Raw genomic sequence first — 16,089 nt, forward strand, 5'->3', positions numbered from 1 at the left:
GGCGGCGGTGGGGGAAGGGGGGGGGTGAGGGGTGTCCTGTGTCACGTGACGGCGGCAATATGGCGGCGCCGTGTCGCGGCGGCCGCTGAGGGAGGCGCGTCCCTTCCGGGTGATGGGACGCGGGGTCTGAGCGCTCGGGCACCCCGTCCCAACACCCACCCCCTCCCTCCCGCCCGCCATGCAGCCCCCGGCCCGCGAGCAGGATGCCCGCACCAAGAGTATGTTTGTGTCCCGGGCCCTGGAGAAGATCCTGGCGGAGAAGGAGGCGAAGCGGCCCCCGCACGGGCAGCTGCGGAGAGCCTGCCAGGTGGCGCTGGGTGAGTCCCGGCCCGGCCCGCGGGGCTCCCCCGCCTCTCTCGGGCTGCGGGGATGAGAGGGGGCGGCGGGGGAAGGGATCCCTGCGGGCCCGGGTCACCGCCCCCCGGGGGTGCTCGCCGCCTGGGGTCCCGGTGGGACGCCAGGCTGCCGGTGGTGGCCCCGGCGGAGCTCGGGGCTTTGGGGAGGGGGGGAAAGTTCGCTTTCTGATACAGGACGGACACATGCGAGGGAGGAACCCCCAGACATCTGCTTTATTCAGTTCTGGTCTGGGTATGAAGCGAAAGGCGGTTGGGTTTGTCACTTCACAACCAATTCTGAGGAAATGAGTTGTGAACTTTCCAGCTAGGAAACGGGCTGTTGAAGGCCTGCTCGACTTGCAGAGTTTCCCATCTTCCAGGGCTAGTAATCTTCTGACATCCTATTTCCAGCTCGTGGCTCAGAACTATTAGCAGTGTAGCCAAAGACGTGCTACGTCTGTGGTGTCTTGAACAAAAATATACTTCTTGTGAAGTTGGTGGATTGGTCCGGACCTCTCCTGCAAGTTCAGATTCATGCTGTGTGTGTCTGTGTTAAAGTTCTGAAGACATAGGGTATGTCATGATGGGGAAAAAATGAACTGGCTGAAGCAGTGTGTTCTGGTACAGCTGGAGTTCCCTGTGGCCTTTCTTGCTGTGCAGATTTCTTATGGGTTAGGTTGCTTTGCACCCATGTTTTTTCACTTAACTAGGGTGACATTTCCTGTATCCAGAAGAGAAGACAGGCGGCAGGTCATGAAACTGGACAGATGCAGGTGCTGTCAAACGCACTGAGAAAGCCAGCTTGAAAAGTAGTTGTCACTTCTGTCTTCCTTCTCACACCTTCAAGAAATTTATAAAAGCTAATTGTAATGATGGGATATCCAGGGAAGGGTAACCAGATAGAAAGGTATTTTTTATTACTATTTAAAGTTGACATTGTGAGCAATAGTATAACACGTGCACCCCAGCAGTTAGAGGCTACTTTTCCTACTTGCTTCCTCTTCCTGGTTTCTTCTGCAACTCCCCCAACATGCACCCAACCCGTTTACAGGACTGGGAACCTGTTTTTCTGCTCTGTAAATCTCTTTAGAGGGCAAGAAAGGCATCTTTCAGGAAAGATTACTACTGAAGGTCCTTATGTTTGCTAATACATTGAAGACCATGATTTTGGGGTAGGGGTACTGTGCAATAGCCTCTGATTAGCATTTGCATGTTGGATTCTGACTAGTCTATGTGTATGTTAAGGTACAGTGCATTTGAGGGTACTTAATGCTTGTGATGATGAGCACTTTTTTGCTAATCTTGCTTGGAAGATCAGAGCATGTGCTTTCCTGGACTGAAGCAGAGGTCAGCATGAAAAGATAACCTTCTGTTGCTCAACTATCAGGCCCTGGCAGGGACTTGATTACTGGACTAAAAGGTCACTATTATAATTGGTGAATGTCTCTGCACTGTTTTAAGTTGCCATCATGAATGTGGGTTTTTTTATTTACATGTGATTTTTTTTTTTTTCCCCCTCAAACTTTATTCCCAGTGATGGTTTTTGCTGTTCTTTCTCTTGCTCTGTCTACCCCTTCTTTGAAATGTACAGTGTTAATGTTGAGTAGGCAGAGTTTGAATAGATTCCTTCATTCAGTTGCTTGCTTCATCAGTAGGTGTGACTGTTGTATCCCGTTCTCTTACTGCCAGTAAACCTCTGGAGAGACTGGGAGAAATGGAGGTTTTTAAACAGAGAAGCTGTTCTGCTCTGCTTTAGAAAACTGTCTTAAAACTTGTTTTCAACAGACAGCCAGTGTATTATATAAAAATAGTTGCTTAATAAGCATTTATGTGGAGCTCTAGGTACACATACATGGTTCTTGGTAAATCTACTGAAATAATCTCTGTTCTGAAAAACTGTCTGTGAAACACAGGCAGCATGTATAGCAGCAGTTCATACTGGCTTAATGCTGATTGCTTGTCTGGGTCTCTCAAAAACGATTACTCTTGCCCTGTTAGGACTGTTTTTAATGACATACTGTGCAACCAACCTGGTTCTGTGACCTTCGTTGATTGCCCAGGCACCTCCACCTACTTATCTTCCAGCTTTGTAAACAACATAATTTGTTTAGTTAAGTTTTTATTGAGTTAAAAAGAAATCTCTTAAACCATGCCCTTCGCTTAGGAATCTACTTGTGTGTTTCAGAAGTCTCTGGATATAAATGACAGATGTCTAAAATGAGTTTGCTTTTCTTAGTTTAGCAGCCTCTTGGCTGTCATGTTCTGAGAGTGCTGGGGTGAGGAGGAGATGCTCTGGCTTCATTCTGGCAGCCTTCTCTAAACGGTTCTAGATTGATAGAATCAATAAGCATGGGGTGTTGCTTTTCTCGATTTTAAGTTGAAGACAGCCTGTTATTAAGCAGTGCAGTAGACTTAACCCAGCTGGGGGAAGGGAAGCTTTTGCTGCTGCTCCATGTGTTTGTGTTGGCACTGCTGTTCTGACAAGCTATGGAAAGACATTGCTTGTGTCCTTGTACTAACACAGGCTGTGCCGCTTTCCGCACAGGAGCTAGTTTGCTTCCACCAAGACAAACTTGACTGTACGTTAATGTAGGATGCATCTAATTGCAGGCAGGCAATGATTTCCTTCATTTTAGTAAACAGTTCTCAATACAAGCAAACTTGGAATGATAGTTACCCTCAGTATGAGCTTCATCCTGCTTTTATTATGGCCAGAAGCTCTGGAAGAAATTGCCGCAAGGCCTGGCTTGCTGTTCCAGTTGTTTTGCCTGGTAGGAATGCTGAAGCACTTGTTTAGAGTGGGCAGCACTTAAGTGCCCAGAGTTGAAGCTGTTTCTGACTGAAGGAGATGACACAGTCTGGACTTGAATGTAGCAGGTGGCTCTGGGACCAAAAGCACAGAATGAGGGGTCAGTTCCATGCTGGCCAGATGTTGGCCAAATTTCAGTCCGTGTTCTGTAGCTGTGGAAGGGAATTGAGCTGTGTCCTTAATCCTGTGACTGGAAGAGGAGTGTGGCAGTGGCAGCAGGTATCTGGAAGCTGGCTGTGCCTGGCTGGGGATTGGCAAGCTGTTAATGGCAACAGACTTAATTAGGCAGCAGTGTCTGTTTCACTAATTCTTGGTGGTCAGACCACCAAATGAGCACGTCAAATGTGGACATTTCCAAAGTACTTTGATGGAATCACTAGCAGAGGCATGCCTGTAACTTGCTTTTGGCCTTTCATTTATTCTTTCCTGCCAGCATTATTTATTAAAACGTGATTGTGGTCCAGATTTTTTAATATGGTTTTAGAAAAACCTTTATATAATAAAATTGTGGGAAACTTGGTCAGGCCTTGGTTAGATTTTTTTTTTTTTTTATGGAGTATTTCTGAGAGTAAAATTGCTGTTGCTCTAATATGAGATGCTATTCTTACACATTTTTCTAAGGCAAGATGTAATGTAACTATCAGTAAACATGGGCATGGTCACGTCTCCTTAAGGCTAAAATCCTTGAAGTTTTAATTTAAAACTTTTTTTTTTTTCTGTGCTGCTTTGATAATAAATAGTGTGAGGGGAAGGTGGTGTCTTTGAGAGAAAGATAAATTATTTCAGTCTCATATGGTGATTTAGAAAAAAAAATAGTATTACTTGATTACACCTTAAATGTAGAAGTGAGCATTTCTGGTTCTGACAATAACTTATCCTTGCAATAAAACCTCTTCTATTGTGTGGTAGTAAATTTTACAAAAATAACAGTTTTATTTTCCTTTCAACTCTTTTATATGTAAAATAGCTTTCTATTTTATGGGCTATTGAAATGCCAGTGAGTATTCAAAAGGTGTCTAGTCTGACTTGACCAAAACATTATAAAACCAAGGAAGCCTTTTATTTCCAAACTAGACAAATTATCATTTTCAGTGCAAGGAGAGCCACTTGGCTAACATGGGCAGTCATTCTGCTTGGGAAAAATAAACTTAGTTCAGCAAGTGTTGTGGTTTTGCAATTGTTTAAAAAAAAATAAACAACCCCAAAACATCCGTAAACCCTAGTTCTGTGGGGTGTTTGAAACAGATCATTAACTGTGTTATAGCTGACCTCCCTGGCATCCTGTTGCACTTGGGATTCTGGCTGTGGCTAAAATATGCCTTTCTCTGCCAAGGCCAGGAGGCAGGACTAAACGTTCTGGAGGAGGAAGGCTACCCAGAAAACTGTGCTTCAAGAAGTCAGCTCCTTTAGGTGCCAGGAATATGCTTTTTGAATAATAGTGACACAATAAATTGGTGGTCCCTTTAGGGTATGTGATTCTCAATAGCTTTGTAGATCGTGATGAGGTGTTAAAGTTGGGGATGTTAGTAAAACCAATAGGTCTGATTTCATGTTTTGCTGAACTGAACTTCTGATTTGCCCCCTCCCTGGAGGTGTTTAAAGCCAGGTTTGATGAGGCTTTGTGCAGCCTTGTCTAGTTTAAGGTGTCCCTGCCCATGCAGGGAGGTTGGAACCTGATGATCTCTAAGATCCCTTCCAACCTTAACCATTCTATGATTCTGTGGTTCTATGAATAGCCATCTTGTTGGTAAACCAACTGGATAGTGGAATGAAGAAAAGAGTGATCCAAGAAGTAGTGCTGTGTTAAGATTTACATTGTCTGTTTGATGTGGGAAACCTGAGCTGTTACTTTTCGGTGGTCCCCATTCTGTTGACTCTCTTACCAGTTGCAGCCTGAAGTACTAGGGGATGATGACACTGACTTTGCCCTGCTGTAGAGCTGCAAAGTTACCTCTGATTCTGAAATCCCAGGCACCAGGGGTTGTGCTCTGCTTCTTGCCTGGCTGGTGGCTTGTGCAAATGGGCAAATGAAAATTCCCTCTCCTGCAAACAATCATGTCCAGGTGTTTTAATGATGGACTTGATTAGAAAATTGTGGGCTTCTGAAAAGAGCCATGATGCACTGTGGGCCTGTGACTCTTCTTTTTTTTCTGTTGTCTATTCATTGTTACCATAGGGTGGATAATGTTACTAAAATTTTTGTTATGTCATTTATTGCTAATGGATGTCAGCCTGACTTTCATTAATAAGAGAATATGGCAGGTAGGTAGCAGGTCCTAGTCCTGGGTGTAGCTGATCACTCACAGCTTGTAGTTACACAGGTTTCCTCTGCATTTTGCTTCCATTTTCTCTATAAAATTGGGGTAGTAGTGTTACAAAAGGCATACAGGTGGCATACTCTGCAAGGATTAATTCTTGTAACATACACTGAATAGTAGGACTGTGCAAAAATCTGCAGTGTGTGGATGTTGCAGTCCTTGTTCGTTAGTATGTGTTATTGGTGCTTCTGAGACACAAGAAATTATTGAGGTCCACAGACAGCCCTGGAATAATCTGAGCACTGAAAATCTAATACCAAACAATGGTGCCTCTCCAGAGCTGTGGAGAGCAAGTTTCAAGTGAGTGATCTCTTTTTGGTAACTTTGCAATAGAAACACGTTCTGTAGGCATGATCATTTGCAGGCATATGATACAGAGTGGGATGGACAGGATTCCTCGTGGTGTTACAAACAGTTGTAGCTGAGCAGCCTCGCTTTGTATGCTATTGATATTTTTTGTCAGTGTTCACAGAATGTGCTTATGCTGTGTTTGGTTTAGTGCAGTTTGGATCTGTATTGTGCATCATGGTGATATGATAAAAATCCTCAAAAAGCCATGCTAGAATCTTGGGGGTTTGCTGCTGTATTCACGAGAAATGAGAGAAACATTTTTTTTTCTCGTGTTTAATTTTATTAAAAGCTCCCTAAAATTGTAAGTTAAAAAAAAAAAAAAAAAAAGAAAAAGTTCTGCTGGCAAAACGACAGCATGAATTTAAGATTTCTTATCTCTTGGGAGTTTGTTTGTTCAGCTGATATCATATAGAATTCTAGTTAACAGGAAGGTCAGATGCATTAACTAATAGTTTATGCAGTTGCTTAACTTTGCAGACCTGAGCTTTTTCTTACTCCTGAATCAAAATTGCACACTATACATGTGGTTTCTAAAGATGTCTTTTGTTAAGAATGTTTGGAAAAATTACCTTTTTCATGTAGAAATAGATTCACCTTCCAATAATGGTGTCACTCTCTATGATCTGAAGCTGAAGATGTTACAGGAAAGGAACAGCAAACACTGAAGTGTAAGACTTCAGGTTTGAAACAGCTTTGCTTTGTTACATTCCCTTATTTATATTACTGATAGTGGTAACTTATGTTGGGTGCTAAATACTTTGAATTTTTTTTTTTCTTTCTTCCAGATGAAATAAAAGCTGAGCTGGGAAAGCAAAGGTAAATTATTAATTGCTGTAAACTGTGCATGAAAATAGCAAGTGGAATAATTTGGTAGTGGAAATGTAAGAGTGTATATACATTACAGCAATGAGTTTGTGAATACCCAGTTACATACCTTTCTGCCAAAAACATGGCCCATGTGTTCCAGTTACACAATGTTTGTGGCTATGGTACTGAAATCATAACTGCCTCTGAATCTCACTATGAAAACAATTTCAGAACTTCTGAAAGAAACTTGTTTTTCACTTCCTTTTATTGGGCTTAATATAGCCTGTTAGGAAATGATAAAGAGCAGTAGATATCTTCTGTTTGACAGTATGTACTCTTAACTACCTAGATCAAGAACACTAATGTTACTTAAATGGAAATTTTAAGCCACTTTTCCAGCACTGAGCTATGATTTAAAATGAGCCCCCAAATGCATTTATATATTTGCTTAGTATCCCTCATATAGTCCCTGTTTAATTCATTCAGAATAACTTGAATACATTTATCATTAAGTTGTGTGGGAATTTCCCATTATTTCAGGTAGTGGGACAGAGCTGGAGTGTAGTGAGGGAAGGAGTTAAGCTGAAGAATATAAGAAAAAGATCAGATGCATATAAATAAATGTAACATGTTTTTCTGTAGTTTTTAAAGAAAATTGAGCTTCCTTTAAGAAAGTACATGTGAGAGAAGCTTGAGTTACATTTGTATGCTGCTGTGTACCATTCTGTTTTAAACTCAGAAAGGAGGAATTGTAGTTTGCTGTGCTATACATGTTTAGAAAAAATAATAATTCTTCTCATCTCACCTAGGGAAGGCAGTGCTGCTCCACCAAAAGCAAACTTCATTGAAGCAGATAAATATTTTCTTCCGTTTGAGCTGGCCTGTCAGTCAAAGTCTCCACGCATTGTCAGTACTTCTCTGGATTGTTTACAGGTCAGTGTTCTTTTCTAACTTGGACAGAGTGAAATGGAAAAACAAGCAGTTACAGAAGTCTTGTGTGCTGTTGGTATTCGTAGAGTGAAGAAGAAATGCTGTCCTGAGTACACAGAGCTGTGCAGCCACCTCAGTCCATTCTCTGTGCAAAATGGGTTAACATCAAGCTTGGCTGAAAGTGCCTCTTGTCAAAGTCAGAAATGTGTGTGGTGTTTTATAGTGAAGGAAGCCTTTATTGAAGCTTATGAATGCTTACATTATTCAGTAAAGATGTTTCACCTGTGGTGCTCTGAAAGAAATATTTACTGTGGTGTTTCTTGTAGTGCTGATGTGATGGGAGGTCAGACTGGAATCTTTCTACATTGCTCCTCCTTAGATTCTTGGAGAAAAAACAAATCTGACTTAGTATCAGCTGACTACTTGGGCAGAACCTTTCTGTTGTGAATAGGTACAGAGATTGATGTTAAAAAATTTGTCTGGCTCCAGGAGGGAGAAATTACCTGGGTGGAAAAAGCTTGTATATCACTTACTAAGTCTGTTTTGTCTAGACATGTGAACAGTCCAAGTATTTGGTAGCCAAACTATGGTGTTAGATTTTTGTGTTAAAACTGGTTAAGTGAGGTATACTGTCTAAACCTCCATTTTTATGCTGTACTTAACTGTATTTTACTTGGCAGTATGTGATTGTCTAACCAGCATTCTTTCTACCTAGAAACTCATTGCATATGGACATATCACTGGCAATGCTCCAGACAGTGGAGCTCCTGGGAAGAGACTGATTGACCGAATAGTTGAAACCATTTGCAATTGCTTTCAGGGACCTCAAACAGATGAGGGAGTACAACTGCAGATAATTAAGGTATTTTCTTTGGTACATTTTGGTGTAATATTGATTTGTTTTCTCTGTCTTAAATTTTGTAACTGAAAAGAAATATTGCAAAGTGCTAATTAGGGCCCAGTTTCTCTGTGTCTTACACTGTTAGATGTGTCAGTGAATTCAGGGGAGCTGTCACCAGGTCAGGATTGGTATGTGAAATGTATTTCCTCTTGCTGAAGTAGGACACAAGGGAATACTTTATAAATATATGTCCTTCTTTCTTGGATGAGCCGTGGCCTGGATGCTTTATCTTGCATACAGCTTGATGTGCATCTTCTAGGCTAGTAATGCCCATGTTCATTAGGCTAATGAATTGCTGTCAGCTGGAGGCACTGTAACTGAAGTCGTGTCACGGCCTGCTGCTCTAGCCTGTCTGCTCTCACTTCCATTTTGCCAGGGAGTTCAAGAAGGCATAGTAGTACCAGTGGCATGTGTTCTGATTCTGACATCTACTTGGGCTAACATAGCAGAGGTTAGAAGTTGGTGACCCTTCAAGTAATCTGATGGTAGTACAGACCAGTTGCCCCTTACGCAGAAATGAAGCTATAAATATAATGGTAACTGTTTCATTGGGAGGTGGAATATCTTTCTTAGTGGAAAACTAGTTGTGATAAAACACTTCAGCAGCTCAGGAGAGAAAAGAGACATGTGAAAGACCTGTTCAACTTTTTTTTTTGAAATGTCAAAGAAATGATAAGAACTAGAAGTTCCTTATAAAGTCTTATAAACAGATATGTGTTTCTTAACAAACCCACTGATTATTATGGAAGATCTGCATGAAATGTATTGCTGCCTGCTTACTCAGATTTCATTTTTACTTGTGTTATGGACTTTTTCAGGCTCTCCTCACTGCAGTAACATCTCCGTATATAGAAATCCATGAAGGAACAATTCTTCAGACTGTTAGAACTTGTTACAACATCTATCTGGCCAGTAAAAATCTTATTAATCAGACAACTGCCAAAGCCACCCTTACACAGATGTTAAATGTCATTTTCACACGGATGGAAAATCAAGCTGTATGTAACTATTACTTCTGCTCATCTTAAATGTTTAGGCTTGACAAATGAACAGAAAACTTTATTTTTAATGTGTCTGTCATTGTAGTTGAATAGCTGTTGATTTTAAAAACAACTGTCAAATCCTGCAGTGAACCATACGGAAGCATATTGACAGATAAAAATAATGTAGGAAGCTTATTTGCTGATAACAAGCTTTCACACTGTAGTTTTTGCCAAATGGCTTTATATAAACAAATGATGGGACGCTTTCAAAAGAAGCTTGAAGCACATCTGTTTAATTTGACTGGTTAAGTGATTATATCTTCATGGTTTCTGACTTGTTAACCTGTGAATTCACAAAGGAACATCAGTCATCATAAACATCTGTTTTCCTTTATCATGTTTTGTGCCTTAGATTAACGTTTTTCCCATTGGTTTTTCAAGATACAAGAATCCAGAGAAGCAGAAAAAATGAATCAGCAAAAATCCCAGTCTCCTGCAGTTCAAGTGGTGACCAGGTCTCCAAAGATTGGTCAGCTGAAGCACAGCTACCAGGAGGGCAAACCCACCACTCCCCTGAGTGTGGGATTAACAAACGGTGAGCCTGAGAAGGCAGATCTTGAAGATGTTAAGTTGGAGCAGGATCTGACTCTTTCAGCCTCAGGTGAGCAAGAATAGGTTGTATCTGTTGCTTTCAGCTACCATGTTGCTATTGGAAAATGCTCTTTTAGGCTATTTGGGGGAAAAATGACTGGGGTTTTTGGCTCAAATAATGCTTGCATTTTCTCAGTAGTTATTCAGAGTATACAGGCCATCCATAGCTCATTTCTACAACATTATAACTGATAAAGAAAGGCTCTTGTTTTTCCTAGAATTCTGGTAAAACTATATATACATTTATTTTTACCGAATTATATTGGAATTTGACTTGATTAGGTTGATAAAGGGGGAAGGAAAGGAAGAGGATAATCACAGTACATGGGGAGTGACAGAATCACTTTGAGGTATTTCAAGTCCTGTGGTAAAAATAATGTGTATTTTGAAAACTTTATCACAAGTATATAATGTATTAAAAACTAAAAGTTTATCACAGTTGATAAATACAAATTACAAAACCCTCTCATTAAAAATATCCGTGCTTTTATTTAAACAATGGAAATAATACCATTGAGAGTTTTTGTATGACTTTTTGGAAATGGCTTTAGAAGAAATTCTACTGATGAAATTCTGCCATTTTTAACCCTTTTGCCTCTCATTTTTCTCCTTTGAATCTTCTTTCTAAACAACAGTACCAAATAAAAAATTGGTTTTCTTTGTTTCATTAGAAGAAACAACTGATGGAGGAAAGGAAATGGTTAAAGGCATCTTGGAAGATGTGGTCGAGTCAGCTGTGAAAGGTAGCAAAATCTTTTATTCCTGTGATTATAAAAGCATGGAAGTTACTTTTTCTTCCTAAGTATCTGTCAAGAACACCTACTAATGTAGTAAGAACAGGTTTTTATTGTCTCATCATGTTATTCTTTTGCTGGTAGCTGAGAAACTTTCTACTGTACCTGGGCTGCTTCTGTCCTGCTTGGTTGCAAAGCTTCACACAGTCACAGGATAAAAAAAAACACAACACCTCAATGGATAATTTTAATCACTTTTCCTTTTTACCCTCTAGTGGCTGAAGAAAAGCAGGTAACAGAAGCAGTTAAGGCTCCACCTGCATTAGAGACTGCAGATACTGTTCTTTCTGGCTCTAGTAATGAAAATGTACAGACAAATGGAATTCCAGATGATGGGCAATCTGTTTCCTCCACTGATAATCTGGTAAATAACTTCACTGCATGCTAATGGATACTTAAGAAAGGATAAATGTTTTTATCATGTCAACTAAGAGAGTGGGGATTTTGGGGAGGGAAGAGACAGAAGCTTTAATAGGTGTGTCCTGCTCAGGTTTGAAAAGGAAGCAGCAACTGCAATTTAAGTAGATAGTGAAAACAGCTGTTCTAAATTTGTTAGCAGCATTTTAATACAGGCTGGGGGCAGAGGGGAAGAGTCAATCAACATGTGTGAAAACATCCAGATCCCTTGTAGTCCTGTTTAGGCTTAGTCTAAGCTTTGCCAAATATAAAGTTGTTTCTTTTTTTTTTTACCTTTTTTTTTTTTAAAAAAATCTGTAATTAATTTTCAGAGGAGCTTTGGAATCTTACTAATTGCTCTGTTCCCTTATCACAGAGGACCTAATGTTGTGCCTTTTGCTCTCCAGGAAACAGATGTATCTGGACAACAAGCAGCTGCCAAATTTTCCCATGTTCTACAAAAGGATGCCTTCCTTGTGTTCAGGTCGTTGTGCAAGCTGTCCATGAAACCACTTGGTGATGGACCACCAGATCCCAAGTAATGACACTGTATTTATTATACTCTCCTCCTCAGGTAGCTTTTGGAGACAGCTAAGTAGCTGCTGTAGAATAAAGCAGCTATTAAAAATTAACCTGTCAGGCTTCATTTAGCTTGATGAATCTAGGGGTAAAACTTGCTTCAAATTATTAAAAATGTAATATATTATTAATCTTGAAGTTGAAGTGGCCTTGGCTATAGTATTTTTTAAGCTTTTGATGGGGTGAAAGGGGGAGTACTATTTAGTAGCACTGAATTTTATCTGTTACCCTAGTCTAAGATGGTAAAACCCCTGGAAAATCTTCAAATTAAAGATCGTGTATGTCCAAAATAACTTGCAGGCTGATTTTCATCCCTTTTGCCTCCCTCACATTGAAATTAAATTAAAACAGTAGTCATTTCTTCTGGACATGGAAGAAATGCTGTTGTGCTCATATGTACAATTATGTATTCAGAAGTACAATAAAAATATATTTAATGTTGATTTTTTCTTCTAGGTCCCATGAGTTGCGTTCTAAGGTGGTGTCTCTCCAGCTTCTTCTCTCCGTACTGCAGAATGCTGGTCCAGTTTTCAGGACACATGAAATGTTCATCAATGCAATCAAGCAATATCTTTGTGTAGCATTATCAAAAAATGGAGTCTCTTCTGTTCCTGATGTATTTGAGCTCTCTCTTGCCATCTTTCTCACGCTGCTTTCGAATTTTAAGACACATTTAAAAATGCAGATTGAGGTGAGAGACTTTTTATTGTTTATATGATGCTCTAGTTTTCGAATCAGAATACTGCAATGATAAAAAGACAGCTGGAACTTAGAAGTTAAGTTCTTTTGCTCACTAAACTAGTATATTACTACTGTATTCAAATTCTAATGTGCAAGAGGAATTGCTGAATAAGAGTTTGTATTTTTGACATGGTTCTAATAAGTCCTTTACCTCATTGCTTTTGCAGGTGTTCTTTAAAGAGATCTTCCTGAATATTCTAGAGACTTCTTCAAGCTCCTTTGAACACAAATGGATGGTGATTCAGACTTTGACTAGAATTTGTGCAGGTATTTTTATTATTGTGAAAAGCAGTCACTTCCTCTGACAGCAGAGGAAAATTATTTTGAAGACAAATGTCATGTATAATGTTCAAATGTGGAAAAATTGAATTAGATCCCATAGTGCTTGGGTTAAAGGTCTGGATTCATCCCCATCACTTGCTACAACTGGCTGATTCCTTTTAGAAAATGCTATTACACTGAATCCTAATACTTGCACTTTCTTTTATTTTCAAGATGCCCAGTGTGTAGTGGATATTTATGTTAACTATGACTGTGATTTAAATGCTGCTAATATATTTGAGCGCCTTGTAAACGACTTGTCCAAAATCGCACAGGGACGAAGTGGGCATGAGTTGGGAATGACACCTTTACAGGTAAGAAAAATAGCTTTAAAGATAAGATAGTATCTGGTTCTGTGTCATTTTGATACTTTCCGTGGTTTGTGTTGTCTGTAACCTACTGATGTTACTTGTTATTAGTTAGCTAGCTTGCAAGTGGATGCTGAAGCAATATCATTAATTTACTTCATGATTTTGCTGCATATTTGCTTTATGACTCTAGGCTTTTTCTGGCCTTTTTGTTGGGCTGCCATGGGGAGAGAATAAATGAGCTTTCCTCTGCTTTACACAAATGACTTTCCTTCTGGGGCGTATGAACCAGCACTGCCTTCATCTTATGTTGCTTTGCACTCACTTTTTGTGAATTCCACCACAAGTATTTTATACATTTATACTTTCACAGTCCCTAAAGGGAGGGTGGAATATAGACTGCTTTAAGCAAGAGCAGATCTTCCTGGCACTGACCTTGTCCAACAGTACTGTTTGTCTAGGCCAACTTAGTGGCTTTCAGGGCTGAAGTGAAGTTGGTGCCAGTGTTGGTCTCAGAACTGAGTGCATCTCACACCTTTAATTAGAGTTGTATCAATGCTTGCTTGATTATTTTTTTTAATTTTTTTTTTCCCCCTGTCATCATTTGACCAGTAAATGGAAGTAAAACCAGGACACCTTTGTTTCAGATTTTGAATGGAACTGTTTACAGCTAAGGCAGTGAGAGATCTGATGCTACGGATGCTTACTGGATGGTCCTAATAATTCATACAGCAAAGGGGCTGCATTTAGGATTTGGTGTTTATTGTCCCTTGGTTATACTCATCAGTTGTCAATTGACCATCTGCTGAAAGCAGCTGGTATGTGTCCTGGCACCAGTCTGGTTATGGTTGGTTTTGGCCCAGATGTATCCAACCTGAACAGTCAAGGGGCAGAAACTTTGTACAACCAACAGATTTCCCCTTAACTGATGAATTTGAATGGTGTCATGTAATGCCTTCTAAAAATTTGTGAATATATGTGTATCAACTTGATTTTTGTTGATTTTTGGCTTTCTGTTTTTTAGGAACTAAGCCTGAGAAAAAAAGGACTTGAATGTTTGGTTTCTATTTTAAAATGTATGGTAGAATGGAGCAAAGACCTTTATGTAAACCCTAATCATCAGGCCAGCTTGGGTAAGATGGTTTCCTTATGGAGAGATTAATTTCATTAATAAGTTTGTCCCTGTGTTTATTCGGTGTTACAGGAGCTACCCAGAAGTGTGGATGCTAGGTTTTTACATAATGATTTGTTAATACAAATGAAGTATTAACAAACAATTGTTAATGTTGCTGCAGTAACCAGCTCACCAAGTGTCTGGTTCAAAAACCAGGTTCTGTTGAAGAGTCTTAGCCAGGCTGTTGTCTACACTGTAAAAGATGGCTTATGTAGAACAAGACACATGACAAATCTTGCAGTTACTAAGTTTAAGTGCAATAATTTCTCCATAGCTGCTTCTGCTCTTCTTCCTTTTGTTTGATTATTTAAGGATTGCATCAATACAACTTCTTCATGTAGTGAAGACTGCCCAAAGTATGTGATAAAATTAAGAATATTGATTCATATTTCTACTACAAAGTGTTATAACTAAGAGCTTTTAATAACTCAAGTCTCCCCCTGTTTATGAATAGGTTCATATAAACCATCTGAGCAGGAAATATCTGAAGGTAAGTGCCTTGAGAGTGGAGGGAGAAGGAGCAGTGTCAGTTCCTTGGACTCCACTGTGTCATCAGGAGTTGGAAGTGTTGGTACCCAGACTGCTATCCCAGATGATCCTGAGCAATTTGAAGTCATCAAGCAACAAAAGGAAATAATTGAACATGGGATAGAACTGTAAGTCCCATATGACAGTTTTTTACTAGTGAACTTGTATTTTCTTATGTGTACAACCACACTGTTTCTTACAGTCTTACACAGTCAAACCTGTAGGGACACAATAGTTTGGAGGCTAATGTAGTTAAAAAGCATTCAGTAAAATCTTGGGTGGAGTGGAGTGTGGTTCCACAGCTTTCCTTTGTGCTGGTTCAGCCACACAAGAGAGGGGAATGTGTGTGTATACTAGGGAGAACTTGATTTGAGCAGGGATTTGCTGTCTTTTATTGAAATGGAGTTTGGATAATTAAATTATTGTCCAGCTATGCTTTACTACTTTTTCATTAATTTGAAGATCTCTAGGTCTGTAAAAAGGTCTTTAATAACAATATTTCTAGCATTTCATGGAAATTCTCTAATTTTTAGTATTTCAAAAGGATCAGTTTTTAAATGAGTTTTCCAGCAGTAATTTTTAAGCTTATCAGCAACTAAAAGTACCTTATGAGATGTAGCCTATGATGTGATACAGTTAATACATTTGTTGCACATTCTTTGACTTTTTTCTAACTAGAAAAACAAGACATAGAGCTACCGTACAGAATCTGTAGTTTAGAAGGGCTCTGTAAAACTAAAATGTTATAGGCCGTGATATTTTTTAGTTGTATGTCTCACTTTCCCCATGTTTTTGTCTGAATAGGTTTAATAAAAAACCAAAGAGAGGAATTCAGTATCTACAGGAGCAAGGAATGCTGGGCACTTCAGCAGAGGACATGGCCCAATTTTTGCACCAAGAAGAACGTCTCTGTTCTGTAAGACTACATATGCAACATAAGATAACTCATGTTCTTGCCCCTGTTATCTTCTCCCGTCTTCTCATGTCTGTATGCATTCTCTCTTTAATTCATATTTCATTAATAGTTAAAGGAAATTGAAAGGATTCTAATGGAGGTACTTAATACTAATGCTACTTTTTATTTACTTGTTGTCTCGGGCTTTTTAGTAAAGAAGCTGGGTTTACAATGAAGTGCTGGAGGGTTTCCCCAGAAATGGGACTGT

General features: G+C 39.6%; 1 protein-coding gene across 1 annotated transcript in view; it reads left to right on the forward strand.

Annotated features, from left to right (window-relative positions):
* Positions 1-55: 55 nt before the first annotated feature.
* Positions 56-16,089, forward strand: part of ARFGEF2 (ADP ribosylation factor guanine nucleotide exchange factor 2) — a 36,829-nt gene continuing 20,795 nt past the window's right edge. The window contains exons 1-15 of the mRNA XM_051632818.1: positions 56-317; positions 6,599-6,629; positions 7,430-7,553; positions 8,266-8,412; positions 9,270-9,449; positions 9,876-10,095; positions 10,757-10,828; positions 11,095-11,243; positions 11,683-11,813; positions 12,311-12,545; positions 12,763-12,862; positions 13,091-13,230; positions 14,249-14,357; positions 14,853-15,054; positions 15,731-15,842. Coding sequence (XP_051488778.1) covers positions 179-317; positions 6,599-6,629; positions 7,430-7,553; positions 8,266-8,412; positions 9,270-9,449; positions 9,876-10,095; positions 10,757-10,828; positions 11,095-11,243; positions 11,683-11,813; positions 12,311-12,545; positions 12,763-12,862; positions 13,091-13,230; positions 14,249-14,357; positions 14,853-15,054; positions 15,731-15,842 — 2,091 coding nt within the window. The 5' untranslated portion in view covers positions 56-178. The remainder of the gene's footprint in view (positions 318-6,598; positions 6,630-7,429; positions 7,554-8,265; positions 8,413-9,269; positions 9,450-9,875; positions 10,096-10,756; positions 10,829-11,094; positions 11,244-11,682; positions 11,814-12,310; positions 12,546-12,762; positions 12,863-13,090; positions 13,231-14,248; positions 14,358-14,852; positions 15,055-15,730; positions 15,843-16,089) is intronic.

Source organism: Apus apus, chromosome 15, assembly GCF_020740795.1.
Source record: "Apus apus isolate bApuApu2 chromosome 15, bApuApu2.pri.cur, whole genome shotgun sequence".
Classification (NCBI taxonomy): domain Eukaryota; kingdom Metazoa; phylum Chordata; class Aves; order Apodiformes; family Apodidae; genus Apus; species Apus apus.